The sequence below is a fragment of the Mesoplodon bidens genome (genome assembly GCF_964165515.1).
Source record: "Mesoplodon bidens genome assembly, chromosome: 9".
In the NCBI taxonomy this organism is placed as follows: Eukaryota; Metazoa; Chordata; class Mammalia; order Artiodactyla; family Ziphiidae; genus Mesoplodon; species Mesoplodon bidens.
This window is the reverse complement of record NC_138166.1, coordinates 77126243-77144878: the sequence shown is the minus strand read 5'-3', so window position 1 is coordinate 77144878 and position 18636 is coordinate 77126243. Positions and strand designations below refer to the sequence as shown.

Sequence of the window (18636 nt, the reverse complement as noted above, 5' to 3'; positions counted from 1 at the left end):
GGCCACAGACTATTTCTCAGTTTGACAGGTTAGACTCCATCTAGAAATGCCATTTGGTGGTTTTATTTCCATCCTCAAGTTTGGAAACTTTGTCTTTGTTTCACTACCAACCTCCTTGCTTTGTTGTTTTCACCTGCGAAACGTTTATTGTTTCTTCTTTCTTCCACATTGGGATTCTTTCCACAGCCAGGGCTCAAATTCTCTTGGACCTGATTCCAATTGTCTTACAGAGCAGACACTCTAACAATGTTGCCTCCTGAGTACTCAGGAGACTCTGGCCTGTCATCTCCTTCGGGGGTGGTTACTGGAGGTGTTGGGATGCTTATTATTGCTGTAGTCACATAAGGTTGTTCACAGTTTAGTTTAACACACTCTTCCATTTTGGCATTTAAACTGGATCGGCTGATGAGGAAAAAATAGATTTAAGAAAGTGAGTTGTTTACTTAATTTTTTTTCCCCAATAACGGAGGATTACATGTTTTCATGTTTATAAGTAACATTTTAAATGGCTAAGAACAATCACCAAGGTTTAAAAAAATGAAACACCAAACCTTAAGATAAATTAACGTGAACATTAGGGCATTAACATCGAATAAATGTCTAAAAGCCAGCTGAATTTGGTTCAATCAGTATTTCTCAAAGTGTTTTCTACAAAAATGCAAAAAAGAGGAGCAGGTGAGCATTGGAAAGCCTAGGTTGAGCAAAGTAAAACAGTTTTCTTTCAGACAGGACCTCTGAGAGGTTTGAGATACCATCATGAAAGGGGCATACCCTGTGGATAAACCTCGATTCTTTTGACCACAGAATCTCTTTACTACCTTGTCTCTTTGGGATATATGAGGCCCTTAGGCTCTCAGCTTAGTGACAACCAAATGTTAAGAACTCAAGTTTGTCATTACTAATACTTAAACATTTTCCCAAGTGGTATTCTTGAATGAGTTATATACTGTGTGTAGGGAGGGGGAAAGAGGGTAGGAGTAAGGAGGGTAGACATAGGAGCTTTAAACTACTTTTTTTCCATAGAAAACTTAATTAAAATGTTTGTCCTAAGATTTTCTTTATAAACACTTCTTCATTTTCTACTTTGTTTTGGAAAAAATGTAAAACAACATACAGGTAGAATATCTTAGAGACAGAAATCTTTCATTGCTCCAACATTTAATATTGGAGCAATGAAATAATAATGGAATAATAATATTCCATTTAATCCCAGAGACATCTGATTTTTTTCCACAAAGGTTGTTGGATGCCCACAAAGAAGTAGCACTGAATTAATAGATTGCTAATCTGAAAAGATAAGCTTTTTAATTTGAAGAACAAAGGAAAATTCTTTGGACAGAAATTCATCTTTATAATGAATTATCTAGTTGAAATGTACTATTGATACTTATTATTACACATGTATGATTTTGGTCAAAACAAGCAGCACGTAAACGGAAGCAAAGGGAAAATACCAATAGAAAAATTTCACTTAAATTGTCCACAAACTCACCAGAGGTAAATAATTTCAGCATTTTGCTTATCTTTTTTTTGATACTGGATTGAGTTTTGTGTTTGTTGAGGCCCCAAATACCTTTATGATCAAAACTGTATACTGATTCAAAAGATTCCTTTGGGCATAGTTTTATTTTTCACTGTGACATTGACTACGTTGAATATTTTTGGGTGCCGTTGAATACCTTTCATTCATATCAATGTCAATTTAATTTGTCTCTTTTGCTTGTGTTGACTATCATTTCAGGCCATGTGTGTTGACTTAGGGGACTCCTGAGTGTAGAGGTATCTGCTCAAGAAAAAGTTGTGAGGTTGAAGAGGTAAGAATACATTTGTGTGTGCCTGACCTTCTTATCTTCTTTCTATTCTTTTAGTACTGATTCAGCTACTACCTTTGACTCTTAATGAATATTACAGTAGATTAATTTTCCTACTTGTTTCAGACCAGTTTTGCCTCATTCTAGACCTGAGGAACTAGGATTTAATTGCCACAGAGGCAACATGACAGTAGGTGGAGATGTGCTCTGAGAAGCAGCACAGGCGTGTTATGCACACAGATTAATCTCAGGTACCTGTTAGATAGCGGGGTTCTCTCCACACATCTAATCTGAATCGTGCTGAGTTCTTGCACACTGCCTCGGTGGCTTCCTGATATGTTGGCGTTTGGAATGCGGAAAGTTTTTTTGTGTCGTCTTGAACAGCAAGTGCTGGTGACGCCTTGTTGTGAAGAGACAGAGGGACTGTGACTTGAAGGACGATTAACTGTTGCAACTTCCATGCAGCTTTCTTCAAAGACTTGTTCATCCACAAACTCGTGATTCTGTTCCATAGTGGTAAGAAATGTGAAGAGAGCACAGAAACACATTTTAACTTAAAAAAATGTATTTATTGTTTTTCCTGAAGTATGGTTGACTTACAGTATTATCGCATTTTACCTCTGAAAAAAAAGATGTGAATAGTTTTCTTTTTAGAAATGAGATATGCCCACGTACATTTACACGATCTTATGGGTAAAAAAAATCATTTTCATAATTAGAATATCAAAGCTTCTTGTTGGCCTTTGTGTGAAAATAATATCCCTCTAGTTAGACCCTGAGATTGATATACACACACTGATTTAGTATCCGTTTATAGACTAACTTTACCTTGAAATATCATTTATTAAGTTAAATATAAAATCTGGAAGTTATCAACTAAATATTAGAAACCCTCAAAAATGAATACAGATAATACCCATGGGGAATGTGTAAATTCACATGTACTTTATTTTTAAACAAACTGACAGACTGAAGTTATGAGAAAGAGATTATTTTAATAGAATGTTCCAAGTTAGATTGTCTGTTATATATTAGCAAATATTTTCACATGGGATTGAAAATATTTTTTAATTAGAAAATGAGATAACTAAGACAATTCCCATTCCTTTAGATGCTCCTCTAAAATTCCCAGTGTATAGAAAAATGACTTATTAAATAAGTAAAATAAGACATTCAATAAGTAAAATAAATTTATCAGAATGCATCACTTTATATTTGACCCAGAATGGGTTAGCACTGAACTTTTAAGGTCTCTATTCTTATCTTTGTGATACCTCACTGGCTGGACCCATGATCTCTGTCTATGTTCCTCTAACCCAGAAGCCAACAGTGATGGACATCATTTCACATACCACATCTTAGTGAAACACAGTGTAAAATTTGCTTTTAAAATATTTAATAAAGAATTGCTTCCTAAATTGCCTATGCCATACTCTTACCTCAGAAACATAAGGGAAAACATTTTTGGTCTGAACTACTAAGAATATCTTCAATTACTATTTTTTTTCTTTGTGTGCCTGGGAATAGTCTTATAATGGAAGGCTTTGTCCATGCCAAATTTCACTTAACCATCTCTCATCCTAAAATATTAGTAAAACAACTGAAGGAATTTACTGGCTAATGGGAAAAATATTGTTTTAGTTACTCATTTTGCCATTTCTTTGCTGAGACAAGCATTTTGAAGTAAATGAAATTTAACATTCTGTTTAGAGTCCAGAGGATAATATGATCAGCTAAGACAGAATTTCATGTTAAATATTAAACTCTATAGAGTTTAATATAGCTCACAATGGAGTCACAATCTGTTTTCTTCTTTTACAATGCACATTTCACATACATAATACAAGTCATAAGGCATGACATTCTAATTTATCTCATCAGTGATTGAAAGGGAAGAAGTCATTCTGTGGCTGGTTGACGTATATTTTTGCAGGTAGCTCAATTTAAACTATATTAATTAGTATTAAATAATTTTTGAAGAAAAAAGCCCTAAAAGGTAAAATAGTCAAAAAATAAAAATAGAAACAAAAAGATAGGGATACCTACATCTGATTATTGTTATCATTTAACTTTCAAAGAGTTATCCTAATAAAGTATAGATCTTTATTTAAGATACTAATATAATCTGTTTAAAGCCCTCAAATAATTTTCCATTTATTACGAGATAAAGATCAAAATTCTTTACGTGCCTCCAAAACACAAGGTAATCTGGCCACTGCCTTCCTCTGCTCCTCTGCTTGTGCCATGGTACCCTCTTTCCTCTGACCACCCTCAAGTTATTTTACTTCCTCTTAGGCCAAGTTCCAGTCTTCCTCAGGTGCTTACATCAACTTTTAGCCCCTTCATTTCTTTGCTTAACTAACTCATAATCGTCCTGTGGTTCTTAACTCAAGTTCCACCAGGAAGCTTTGCCTGATCTGGTACCCTCTTGCTCCACCCTCTTTGCCCCCAGTCCACTGGGGCCCCATTTTTGCTTCCCCTGCTAGTTGTCCTTCTCCAGTAACATCCATGTTTTGTCCCAAACTTGCAGCTCAAGGGGGGCAGAGGCCATACCTGACTTCACGGTGTATCTTGAGTCTGGCTCACTGTCTGGCACATAATAGGCAAGTAGTACATGTTGGTTGAAAGACTATATAAGTATATGAATAAGTGGATGGACAGTATGTCAGAATTGAGAATACATATGTGTGTCTCTGGTGAGTGAACAAGCAGACTTGATTCAAATACGGTGAAAGTTTTATTCTGCTCTGTGGTCACAGGCTGTGATCCCTTTTGACAAGCTAGTAGGAAACAGATGCCTTTGTTAAAGAGGCGGTCCAACTGGGAGCTTACAAGTGGAGAAATGCAGACTGAATCCTCAGCCCCAAGGGGTATGCCAGTAATTAAATGCGTCATTTTTCTTATGAGAACAGATAGTTTTTATTATCAATCTCTGTTTATTATACCTGTGAATGAAAGCAATGCTTATATTCAGTTATTCTCTATTTTGTTATTGCTATTGCTATTGCTATTCCCTTTATCCAGATGTCAGGAACACTTAAACTTCATTATTTTTATTTCTGTTTAATCAGCATTTTAAGAATCAGGAGAAGATATTTTATAGGACTTGTAGTCAGCTATTGGAAGACAATTTTCCATCTGCATTAAACTGATATTTTAGCCTAGGGTTAAGATTACCACCAAGGATGAAAACATTTTAATGTCTCTAAAATACTTTCTAAGTTGAAATGTCACTACAGTCTTTCAAAGTAATTTCAATCATTGTGGATTTTTTTGGTTTTTAGTATATTTTGCAGTAATACAGATGGTGAAATTGTGCTTGGATGTATTAAATATTCACAAAAACCAGTGGGATTACTCTCTGAGTTGCAGGGGCAGGCAGTTCTGCCTTTTCCTTACCGTGGTTTTTTCCAGGCAGTGAAGCAGGTGGTGGTGCTGGGTTTCAAAGCTGGAGCCGGATTTGCTAACAAAGGCTTGCTCATCCTCAGAGGACTGTTAACAGGGAGAAGAAAGGGTTTTCTATTTTATTTGCAAACAATGAGAACCTCGGCCACATATTTCCACAGAGAGATCTTGCCCATTTCCTGAGATTAAATGGCAGCATTTTATTTTTTTTAACTAAAATGGATCAAATGAAGAGTTGCTTTTGAGTTTGATAATCAGCATTTACGTTTTCATCAAATTAGCGATCTGGCCTTTTAGACTTGCCTCCATGAACTGAAAATTTAATTTTCTTTTACTCATTCATCTCCCAGCTACCTTTGAAAGCCTGGGATAATTATATTTAATCTAGTACTTAGATAATCCTGAAACCACCATCATGCTTACCTACACAAAAGCTATTATGTAAGTAAAAATGATTGGAATCCTACAAATTAAAAGAGAGTTTTGAGGTAAAAGTAAAGTTTCTCAAATTCTATTTCATACCATGTGAACTTTATAACACAGAATGGTGTTCCCTCTTCAGTAAGAAGTAAAACAAGACAGGATGTCAACCCTCCCACCGCCACATCGCCACTCAAATGAACTTTAAGGAGCGTACATAATTCTGAAATTAAAAAAAAAAACTAGGTATTTGAGTCGTTGAGAATTTTTGACTTTTCCCAAGTTTCTGTGAGATAGTGCAGAAATATTGCCCAACCATGAATGGGAATCATGATTCACTGGCAATATTTCATAGCCCAGCTTCTAGCCTCCAGCCAGTAAGATGGTCCAGGGTGACAGGCATGGAATTGGCTATTTTTCCAAGGAGTCCTGGTTTGTTTTTGTGGAAATATGGTATTATAAACCATAATATGTATACTAAACATACATAGTCATTGTATTCCACCTGGGATGCCACTGTTAGAAAACAATTTTCGTGGATAGTTCTAGTAAAGACACATTTTTTTCCTCTTAAAAAAAAAAAAGAGAAAAGATGTTACAGGGCCAGGTTATTAAAAGATGACACTTTTGTTGTTTCATAGCCATTTTCGCAATTACCCACAATAAAATTATATGGTTAAGTAGAACTAAATCAATATTGCACCAATAATTTGAACATTAAAGGAAAAGAAATGTTTGACTTGTACCTGCAGTTGGTTACTGAGTAAGCCATTCCGTTTGCTCTGCATATAAGCGTTTGCACTTCCGCTTTTGGCTGCCCGGATCCTGGCCAGTCTGGCTTTCTGTAAGAGAAAAAGAAGCAATGTCCTATTAAGATCTATGACTGGATTTCTTAAAACACTGAGTGCATTCTTATATAATCCTACTGTCAGCGTACACATTTTTAAAAGCATACCAGCTTCTCACATGTAACTACTGAAAAGTAAACTTTCACCATTTAAGTGCTTTATTTTAGTTAACGTATATCAGTGAGATTGATGAACTACTCTGGATTTGGGTTATACGTTTAAGAATTGTAATTAAGTCTTTACAGTAAGATCACGTTATTTCAGTGTTGTTTCTGTCAATTGTATCAAGAGAAAAATAGCAGTACGGCTTATATTTTCACTTATCCCAATCTGAGTAACTTAATGAAATGAAGACCCAGCAAACCAACAGCCAACTTCTTTTCATTTAAACTAATGTTCTTTTTAAATTTAGTAATTAAGTTCCAGGAACCTACTGCCTTTCTTTTTTTTTCTCTTTCCTCCTCTCTTCCCTACCCCTCCCCTCCCCTCTCCTCTCTATTTCTTACCTGCCTCCCTCCCGCTCTCCTTCCCCTCTCCCTTCCTTCAGGCCTTCCTTTAAAGAAAACTATTCAGTTGTATCTGCATCCTCAAATATCAAATTCTGTTTTTTGCAATTCTTTTGTTAAATTGGCCAGTGTAGACGCTGTATAACATGTGCTCTCTAAAAAAAAAAAAAAAAAATTTACCACTACCCTAAATTTATCCACTTTGTCTACTGGTTGGACTTCTGATATTCTGTTCTACTTTAAAACTGCTGTTGTATATTTGCCCCAGACTGTCATGGTATGAGTCTGGTTTTCATTTTCTGGGAAGCACTATTTTGGTGACCATTCTGTTCGTGTGACACATATAACGAGTGTATGTAAGGAGGAAACTGGAGTGGCTTGGGTAAGAACTTACTTGTAATGACTCCGTCTTTTCCCTTTCTAAACAACCCAGAGGAAGACTATCTCAGTCTCTAGCCCTGAAATATTCTTTTTTTTTTTTGCGGTACGCAGGCCTCTCACTGTTGTGGCCTCTCCTGTTGTGGAGCACAGGCTCCGGACACGCAGGCTCAGCGGCCATGGCTCATGGGCCCAGCCGCTCCGTGGCATGTGGGATCCTCCTGGACTGGGGCACGAACCTGTGTCCCCTGCATTGGCAGGCGGACTCTCAACCACTGCACCACCAGGGAAGCCCCTGGAATCTTCTTTTTAATAAAACAATTTTAATTATCTAGATTTTTTAAATGGAAAATGAATATATACATATGACAAAAATTTTGAGACTACAATAGTACATGAAAAACAAGTAAGTCTCTCTGGACTTACCTACTCCTGTTCTTCAGAGTCAACCAGAAATATTCTAGACATATAAAAGCAAATATATATTCCTATGTATATACGCATACATTTTTACTCGGGAGAATATGCTGCACACTCTTCTGCACTCAGCTGTTTTCATTTAGTACAAGTGGGACTCCTCCCATATCTACATAAAGCCACCTCATTTATTTAGGGTTGTGTAATATACCACTGTAGGAATGAGAAGCATCATTTAGCTAGCAGGCCAACCACAATTAATTTTTAAGGCATTTTTTGCTACTACAAGCAATGTTGCCTGCCTGGAACATCATGATGAGCCGATCTGCAAGACAGATTTCTAGAAGCAGCATTATTCCTGGATCAAAGGGCGTGTGTGTTTGTTTTGTTTGAAAGGTTTTACCAAACTTCCCTCCACAGTTGTACCAAGGTGCCCTTTTACCCACACCCACAGCATTTGACAGTAGCACAGAGAGTTGGAAGGACTCAGAATAGCATTAAGATATCATCTGGCTTCAATCCCATCCCTTCTCTCTTCCTCTGTGAATTTCTTCTTCGTGTGTGCTGATTCCAGGTTAAAATAAAACTCTGTACAAAGATCATATTTATAAGTGATGGGAAAAATAGACAAATTTCACTCTTGGTTGGCACGATAGTGTTTAGATGACTCAAAATACTGAGACAGTACTGGAGAATGAAGTTGGAAGGTAGAAAATGCTTAACTTCAAGCTGTATGGTGCAGCCAGGATTTCAGAACAGACCCAATAAAACAACGGGAAGTGACAAGCACATTTGGAAATGACTTAGAATTGACGTAATAATTCAGAAATAAGTAATATAAATATACATTTGGTTTCCAGAAAGGGGCATTGTTGAAACTTCAGTCCTAAAGTCTCACTGGGCTCCTGGAACATTCAATGTCTTTTTTGGTTCCCTTCCTCCCTCAACCTTCCCCTCCTCCCCCCCTCCCCTCCTCTTTCTTTTTCTTTTTTTTTGCAACCACTGCATGTAATTATATTGCCTATATCAGAGTTACTAGTCTCACCTATGTCATTCTCCAAGCATTTAGCCTCAGTATTAGGAAATATTACTTTCTTTCATAAATGAGACACGTACATTACCGAAAAATACTGTCCAACAAAGGAAAATGACATATTTTCCATAATGGAAAACCTACATATTATGGCAACCACTACCACAGAAGTAGTTCTAAGTTTAGGGAAAAAGAAACAGTTGTTTTAGAGACAGAATAGCCATTTTGCTAAGTCATGTACTGTGTTAGAAAAAGAACCTCCCATCTCAGTTTCATTCACGGCTTTTCTTCCATTTTACTACAATACTATATGAGTTCATTGGTTTACTTGGTCTTGTGGCACACCATGCCAAATGTCTGCTGAATGCTGGCCTTCAACCAGAATACCAGAAATAGCAGATTAAAAAATGGAAATAAGTATAAGGCATTAAAATGCGAGACATGGTAATGCTCTCAAGATATATTAAGCTTTGGCTAAGAAGATAATACTCATAAAAAGATAAAAGTCAAAATAAAGTCTAACAGAATTGCCAAATAGAGAATAGAGATAGCAAGTGACGTAAGATTTGGGAGGAAGAGAGAAATGACTATGAGTTGGTCTGTCAAGGGAAAGTCACATTGAGGATGCAGGACTTGGGACATAAGATTCAGAAATTTGAAGAGAGTAAGAAAAGAGACTAAATGTCTCCATATTCTGCCATTATATTCTGGTGTGTGTGTTTGTGTGTGTGTGTGTGTGTGTGTGCATGTGTAGAAGAGGATTTTTCTTCAGATACTGAACACTTGCTATTTTAATTGAAAAGAGCAAGTGCAGATATGCAAGACTGTCTTATTTTAATTGTGTATAAGGTTTTGCTTGAGCTTGGTGCTGTCAATGGGACTAAACATAAACAATTCTGGTCTAAAAAAGCATTTTGTAATATTTATTATTCAGCTTGACTGACACTTTTACTGAATGGACATCTTGCTTGACTGAATTAACTGGTTATTTTTGCATAACTCTGATATTTGTCAAATCGCCCATTTCCAGATAAATCGAAACTATCTTAGCCAAACAAATGTTTATTAATTTTTAAAAAATTTCTTGGGAAGGAAAATAGAAAATATCCCTTGGTAAGTAACTTATTTATTTCCATATCTACCTTTCTTTCTTAGATGGCTATGTTCAGTTTTTGGTCACAGGCTATTTACTGGACATATCACATTAGGTTATTATATTTGGCTTTCTATATACTAGTAGTCACAATATTAAAATTCATTGCATTATGGCAGAAACTTAGAATACAGGAGATACTTTAAAGATAAAAAATTCATAAAACATGCTTTTCAATTTAGTGTACTTTTTAAATATCATATTTATTTATTTTTGCATTCTAAATTTATTTAGACAAAAAAGCTTCTAAAACATTCTAAGATTTTCTATATTGATTTGCTTGTGGCAGATGACAAAATTTAAAAAAAGAACAGATATTTTGAAGACTGGTTTATTTGAAAATCAGATTTGTACTTTGAACAGTTTTCATGCAGGTAGCTTTTTTTTTTTTTTGGCATTGAGAAAATGAATGATAGGCGGCTCATATTAAAGAAGAAGTTTCTAGACTGGAGAAGGATGGATGCTGGAGAGCTATGCTTTTTGTAGGATTTCTGTTATTTTTAAACAATGCACTTGTGTGTACCCAGTAGAGAGACTGTAGTGTGTGGGCAGAGCCACAGCTGTGGTACATGACAAGCCCTGATGGAGGCCAACTGTGGCCAAAATTCCTCCATCTCTGCTTGTGAAAGTATGCCCTGCCTGAGACTACAACTGCCCAGAGGGTGCCTTGTTTATTGGATTATCAGTTTTATTTATTATTATTCTCTACAATAATTAGTTAAAGGCTGGATACTTGTCCAAAAATGGGGCATTCCATAAAGCAAGAAACTACAAGGCTAAAAGAGTGATTCTTTGCTAAAGGAAGCAGACCTCTGACAATGGATGTCAACAAATTCTCAGGACAACATGCTGTGTGACCACGTTGATTAACCTGAACTTTCCAAAGAGTTACTTTATGAGGTTTTATATTTTATACTGTATGAAGTATAAAGTATACTTTTTGCTTTACTAAAGAGATCAACATTGTTTGAAAGCATGTTTAAAATCCTGTTTAGAACTACATACAAAGCCAGTTATGAACTGTACCAAAATCTCTCATGATATTTTAGAGTTATACCTGTACTGTACATCCACTTTAGTCATGGTTATGATTGTTTTTTTTGATATTAAAAAAATAAATCTATTCTTAAAGGACATGATACAGTATCCATGAAGAATCCTGGAAATCTAGCACCATAGCCTTAAGGAAACTGTAAAAGAGATTTCCATAATTATTTTTAAGTAACAAGGGCCCTGACTTTCAAGGTGATTATTTTGACAAAGAATGGGGAGGGAAAGTGTGCTGACATTTAGTCAGTTTTTCTTTTTTTTAACATCTTTATCAGAGTATAATTGCTTTACAATGGTGTGTTAGTTTTTGCTGTATAACAAAGTGAATCAGCTGTAGTATACATATATCCCCATATCCTCTCCCTCTTGTAGTCAGTTTTTCTGAGAGGCATCTATCTTAGTGTTCAAGTGTATGAACCTGGAAGCCAGATTGGATTGAGTGAGAGTTCTCCAATTTTTTAGGTATGCAACCTTAGAATTTCTCAAATCCTGGGTAGTTTAGAATTCTCATCTACAAAATAGGAATAATAATGGTAACTAACTTCTAGGCTTGTTGAGAAGACTATATGAATTATTTTAAAAAATCAAACAAATACCTGGCACATAGTAAGCCACCAGTAAATGTTAAATCTTGTTAATATTATGATATGCTTATATATATTTATATACAGTTACATATAATCTTAATCTTATTGCGATGTAGGGATTGTTTTCCTGCTTTCACAAATGAGTATACAACCTGTTTACTCTGAGATTAGTTCATTGATGTGAAGTTCAGAGAAACAGTAAACTGCTGGGCCAAAAATAAAACTCAGCTACTAATGATCAAATTTCTTCTACTTCCTGTGTCAACTATGTTGGATATCTGAGACATATTTTGGTGCCCTTTAATAGCCCCTGTCTACTGGAACCAGCTTGATCCCTGATGGACAGAGACTAAATGAATCAGATCAAGAAATCTGATTCTAATAAAATTTGCCAAGAATCTATCTTTGATTTTACCACTATCATTAGTGCTGTTCACCAAATATTTCTTTCCTTCTGTCTCTGGTTGCACAGGAGGATTGTCTTTTCCTGCCTGTTTTGAAGTCACACACGGCTATGTGACTTACTTTGGTTAAGGCAGTAGAGATGGGAGTGATTTGGCCCATTTCCAGGAGGAAGTTTTAGGAGTCAGTGTGTGATTCATCATGTCCTTTTACCCCTGCTTGAATGATTGCAGATGCACATTGTCAAGATGGAGTTTCTATCACCAGACCAATCTGTAGCATGATTAAGAAATACTCCTTGTTGCTTTAAGCCACTAAGGTATTAAGGTTCTTTTTTACTATAGTATAATTTAGCTTGTGCTGACTGATGCAACTATCGACCAAATCCACAACACTGAATAGCCAGTAGGGGATTTTAAAGCTTACTATACAAAATGGGAGACACTAAATCGTGGTTGCACAGAACTGAATACACACCTTTTGTGCTCTCCGTTTGTCTGCTCGTTGATTTTGGTGGTAGATTCGACTGAAGTTGGATACAATCACTGGGACAGGCAGAGCAATGACCAAGACCCCGCTCAGCGAACAGATGGATCCAAAAATCTTCCCTGCTATGGTTTTTGGTACCATGTCACCATACCTTGGGTTAGAGAAAAAAATATATTAAGTCATAGAAAGTTATTTCTATCTGCTACAAATAGTTTTCAGCTTTAACTCAAATGATTTTTTGGACCAATGTATCTCTACTTCATGGCTAAAATATACATGGCTTAAGACTTCAATAAACTAGACATTATGAATATCTGAGTATAAAAATTACCTTTCAACTTTGCAGAAATTGACTCTAACATTTACAAATTGCTTTGACTGGAAAATATTTTAAGCTAGATGATGTAATGAGAACTGTTTAACTTGTCCTTTATATCACATGGCATTGTTCTTTACATTTATTTATAGTCAACGTTTCCATGCTGAATTTTATAGTCTAGATAACACTTTTTTTCCACTTAATTTTTTTCAACATTGGACTGGTTATGAAATTTAAATAGAAAAAGCGGTACATCATATTCCTGTCATCAGATATAATATCTTAAAAAAGTGAACTTTCCAAGTCCCATTAACCTTCACTTGTGAAATCCAATGGCCATTTCTCCATGATGATCTTACTCAATCTCTTATTTGTATTTGATTGGTTTTCTCTCTCCTTAAAATACTTTCTGTTGGCTTCAACGTTAGCAAATTTCCTTAGTGGCCTTCTACCTCATTGGTTGCTTCTTCTCCATCTTCTTTTCTGGCTCCTTTCCCTTATCTGATTTCTAAATTTTGGAGTAATTTAGGTCTCAGCCTCTTATCTTCTCCGTATAAACCCTCTTCCTATGTGATTTTATCCAGTCCCAAAGCTTAGAACTATCTACATGCTGCCGATACACTAATTTACATCGACACCCCATGTCTATCTTGAAAATCAGACAGTGGGCTCTGCTCTGATTATTCCTACCGCTAGACGTTTAAGAACCAATTAAGACTTAAATTAGCCAAAAAGGAACTCTTATTTCCCTAGCTTCCTCCAGCCCCCTCAAATCTGTTCCTCTCATCGTCTACCACCTCTAATTAAATGGAACCACAAACCACCCAGTTGCTTATATATCAACACAGAAAGAGCCACACATCTTTCGTCCCTGCATCTCATTTCTCAGCTAGTCTTGCTGCCTCTGACCAAACCAAACTATATTCCATCCAGGTCTCTTTCCTCAACCTCCATTTTACAATAACCTAAGACATCATCATTGCTTCCCAGAGCCATGGATGTTGCTTCTTACTTGAACATTTGTTTCTACATTTACCTTGTTAGAATTCATACCAATATAACAGCCAGAGTTATAGTTTTTAAAATGGAGATTGGGCTCTTGTTACTTTGCTTAAACCTTCTAATAAACCTGAAACTAAAATAAATCCAAACTCCTCACTTTTGTCTCCACTGGCTTACATCCTTTAGCCTCTGGCTATATTTCACACCATCTTCCACCAGGCTCCCCATCCTCTGGCCACACTGGCCATCTGAATTTCTATCACATGTGCAGCCCCTAGATCATCATTATTCAGGTTGAGACTTCATTGTCTCCATTCCAGAAGTTATTTTCTGGTCATCTTCCCCTTAGTGGTATTTTTTTCCCCCAGTCTTTCTCTATAACACCTTCCCATTTGACTGTCTTCACAGGACTTATTAACGCATGAAACTTCCTAATTTGTTAATGTGTTTATTCTTTGGCTCCCCACATGCCCTGCTGACATGAGAATATAACCTTGATAAAGCTGGAGCTGTTCTACTTTGTAACTCACTAGCACAAAGCAAGTTCTTAATAAATATTAGTTCAATGAATATATTTTCTCTACCTTATTGATATAGAGTTCTTCTAAGAGTTCATTCCCAGAGAGGGGGGCAAGGAGGAGGTCTTTTTTTATTGAAAAATAAGTGACATATAACATTATATTAGTTTCAGGTGGACAACATAATGATTTGATATATGCATTTTTAATTGAGATATAAGTGACATATAACATTCTATTAGTTTCAAGAAGGAGATCTTCTGATCATAGTATTGCAGAAGTTGCCCAGCTGCACCTCTGGAGCTCCAGCTACTCCCTGCTTGCTTCAGGGCTCCAGGGTGCTCAGCGTACTGAGAGTTTAGTCCTTACAAACAGGGCACAGATATTGGAATCCAGACTTAGGGAGTTTGGTAGTATTGGGGATACACTGTACCTTGAAGGGTGATCTAGGAAACGATCATTCTACTTAACATTGTTTTTTGTGAGAACACATTTATATGTCAATATGGAGATGGAAGTTGCAGCAGAATTGGCCCAGGAAAGGCTGCTGAGAGTGACAGCAGGTTGTACTGACTAGCACTTCATTCTGTGACCCCGTTCCAGGCTCTAGTCCTCTGCTTTGAAGGCTCAGTGACTCACTCATGTCAGTGTTTGATCAGCAGTTGAGCTAATTCACTGTAACTAAAATTCCCACACAGTTCTGGCATCAGAACGACAGTATTAATTTACAGTAAAAAAAAAACTAACAACAACCTAAGAACTGGAATGCTGCATCCATATGAAACAGGGTCTCTTTCCATAGTCCATCGGGGAAGCTAAATCATAATCTGAAGATTATGTTAGTGAGGAAACAGTCAAAACTGAAGGAAATTACAAGGTGAGCGTAAAAGGCTTGAGGTCCTTCTTACCATAAGGGTAGGTCAGTGGAAGATCAACTTTTTATACAACGCTGTGCACATGAGACAATTACCATGTTCACCACAGTTCATGAGTGCCCGGCGAGAGTTTATAAATATCTTCTTTCCTTTTGCACTGACTATGCATGAGCTCTGAAGAAATCTATAACACACATACCCCCCATATGTACATGCATACTTAAAAACAGCTTTTCAAAAAAGAGATTTGATTTTAATATTTAACAGTTAGGATCTAGAAAGTGTCTCTCAAAAAGGAAAGTAAATAAAACTCAACTATTTGTTATAGCCAGAGAAGATAAGCATTAAGTCCATGTATCGACAATTAAAGTAAACCTTTTAAAATAAATTAAAATAGCTAAATGAATCCATCATATAGTTTTTCCTGCCTCTTTCTAAGAGATTTTTTAAAATTACTATTTATTAACTACTTTTTGTATTTTAGGCTCACTCTGTCATCCAGTGGGCAAGGTCAGCATACTTGTGATTATTAGAAAAAATTAAGGGCTAAACCGAACCCAAAGTTCAGTAAGACTTTAAGAAGAGAGATTGGTAAACTCAGATGGCAGGTGGTGGTGGTGATAGGGAGGCGGGTAATCATGCCATTCAAAAGGCCACGCCTAAAAGAAGAAGGGAGAAAATAGATTCTGAGGGATTCAGTCAAAGGGATTCTGGGCCAATTGATAAAGCAAGTTTCCCTGAGAAAGCAATTTTTGATGAGGTGCCTGGAATTCAACTAGAAAGATAATCACTGTAAATCCTTTTTGAATATAAACAGATTATAATTTGAATAAATAAAGCAGAAACTGAACTCATTACTCAGAGGGGGAAAAATGGGTAAAATGAAATATCTTGTTCGTGTTGTAACAAAAGGGGAGAAAGTAAGGATATAAACCAGCTTGCTGAAAGGCAGCAAATTCCTATCTAGAAGGATCCATAAGGGGAAAGAGATAACAGATACAAAAGGGTGGTTTAATGTCATATAGCCATGCTAATCTGCATCAAATACAGTTATACCTGTTATTTACCTTTGTCATGTTTGTTTTGTAATCCAAATTTCCTTCACAATCAAGAAAGTATAAGTGAACGTTTGAGATGACTGACCAGTAGCACAATGATTATGGTGGGAAGAGACAGTGAGAGTACAGTGCCCATTGGTGGGAATATCTCTCATCTTTCTACTCTTGGGTGGAAAGACAGATCTTTCACACATTACAGGAAATTAGGATGGTAGCCAAAGCCGAGGGAGATGGTGAAAGTACAAGGGAGCAGAACCAGCAGGATACTAAGGTAGTCCAGGCTGCCCTGTGATTACTCATGCAAGGACAGCCCAAGGCTTGGCTGATTCCAAAGGAGCACCTGCTGCCCCCTTCCGTACACCCCTTGGTACTGAATCTACTAACCTCTCTGCTCTTCTCTGTGGCCCCCTGTCCTTATTAAGATTAAACTGCTGTTGATATTTGTAATATTTGAAGCACATTTCATTCATTTGACTCTGTTGGAGAATCATGGAAAATGCACAGTGTGATTTGTATCTGTTCTTACATTGTCCATTTGGTCTTTCTTCTCACTTGGGAATGACCTTGAGAATCGAAATGGGTAATTTTTTACCTGCAATCTTGTAACGGAGCACAGAATCTGCTAGGGATGGGAAATAGCTCTCTGGCAAACCAGGTGCTTTCCTTTGTTCAACAAAGGATCTTTTAACTAGTATTCAAACTCCAACTCGTAGTAAGAAGCAAAATAGCCTTACAGACCTCAGGAATCATATCTCTGAAATTCAGTGGAGGAAAGGCATAGAATAGAAAAGTTCATCATGCGAAGTGACACTTATCGTGGCCAAATGATCATTTTAAAGTTTACGTATTGCCTACAGTACTGCCATCGTTTAATGATTATTCTTACCCTAGGCAACTCGTTTACTGGTTGGTATTTTATTTTTTATTTATCATATAAAAATACACCTCACTTTTCCCAACTCCTTATTCTTAAATTTATGCTAAGCCCAGCAGCATTATATATTCTATTCTTTCTTGTTTTCTTCAGAATTTAATATTATGCCTCAAGTCTTCAAAAATCCATTTTCCAAAAAGAGTTACACTACAACATTACATAGATGTGGTTTTGTTTCCACAGAGACATTTTTTTCTATATTTAAATAAAATTGACTCAGAGTATAAGGGGCCTCTAAAGTCAAATAAGATAAATCTTGAATTCTTAAAATTTAGAAGAAAACAGTAGAGAGGATAGCATAATATAAAAGAAAAACTACCAATTAGTTTTATGTAATGAAAAATGAGTAGACTTGAACTTTGTTAATGGAAGGGAGGCTTTCCCCATACTTCTACTTTCCTCTGCTTCTTCTAACTTTTCCTTCTTTCTCCCATATTCACCATATAGAGTCACTCCAGTTTCTTTCTACTCCTTTTTCACCCTGAACATCTGCCAAACTTTATGTTTATTGCTCCCTTTCCTCCTTAGGTCAGTTAAAAGGTACAATATGGAGGTGTCATTCACATAAAAATGTTAATTCTAAATGTGTACTTACTGCCCCAAAATACTTGGTTAAAATTACATATTTTGCTATATGTTAAAGGTCATATAGAATGGAGGACCAATTTCTCAAGAAGAGTTTCAATTGTTGATTCCTGAAGATTTTAATCTCTAATATTATCCAAAAGTTTCATGCTAAGTACTTGAATTCTGGCATGCATTCAATGCCAAAAAGTGGTAAATCTGGTTAATTCAGACAATCAGATAGAATGAATATATCATCCACCTATCAATCTAACTATCCATCTTCCCAATTTATCGAGTAATACTGAAATAGGATAGAAAGTCTAAATAATTTTTAAGCATAATACGGTGTAAACCAAATTCTACTAATATCTACTCAAAGTTTCCATTTTTGGCATGTCTCCAGAAATCATATGGCTAAAAACATTTAGATCTCAAATGGAGAACAATTTCCTTGAATTTTTTAACAGTGTGAACACAATACTGCTAGCTTCCTAGTCCTATTCATACAGTTCTATTTTTTCTTCTCTTTTTATTTGAAGAGTATAAATGTAGGCTCATTGGATAAAGGAGAAATGTTATATAACTGGGCAAACCTCCTCAGCTAAGGTATGACTTTTCCATCTGTGAAACTATTTCCCATGGATACCAAGAAAGAAAACAAAACCCAGAAATTTTAAGAATAATTATAAAGGTAGAAAAGACCTTCATATAACAGGAAGGAAATGCTGATTTGAAAATAAACCTTGATGCTTACTGTAATTCAATCTCCTGCTCTCCCTTTTTCTTTTTTACAATGAAAAAGTCTTAAATTGCTAGGTATAAGGGACAGAGTGAATGGATTCTGTGCAGTTGCACTGAAGTCCA

At 36.1% G+C, this 18636-nt stretch overlaps 1 protein-coding gene across 1 annotated transcript in view; it reads right to left on the bottom strand.

The window, feature by feature from the left end:
- Window positions 1-224: 224 nt before the first annotated feature.
- KCND2 (potassium voltage-gated channel subfamily D member 2) overlaps window positions 225-18636 on the bottom strand; it is a gene marked incomplete at both ends in the record, with an annotated part of 483187 nt that continues 464775 nt past the window's right edge. The window contains 5 exons of the mRNA XM_081243947.1: window positions 225-402; window positions 2067-2314; window positions 5211-5303; window positions 6383-6478; window positions 12488-12650. Of these exons, the coding sequence (XP_081100073.1) occupies window positions 225-402; window positions 2067-2314; window positions 5211-5303; window positions 6383-6478; window positions 12488-12650 (778 nt within the window). The remainder of the gene's footprint in view (window positions 403-2066; window positions 2315-5210; window positions 5304-6382; window positions 6479-12487; window positions 12651-18636) is intronic.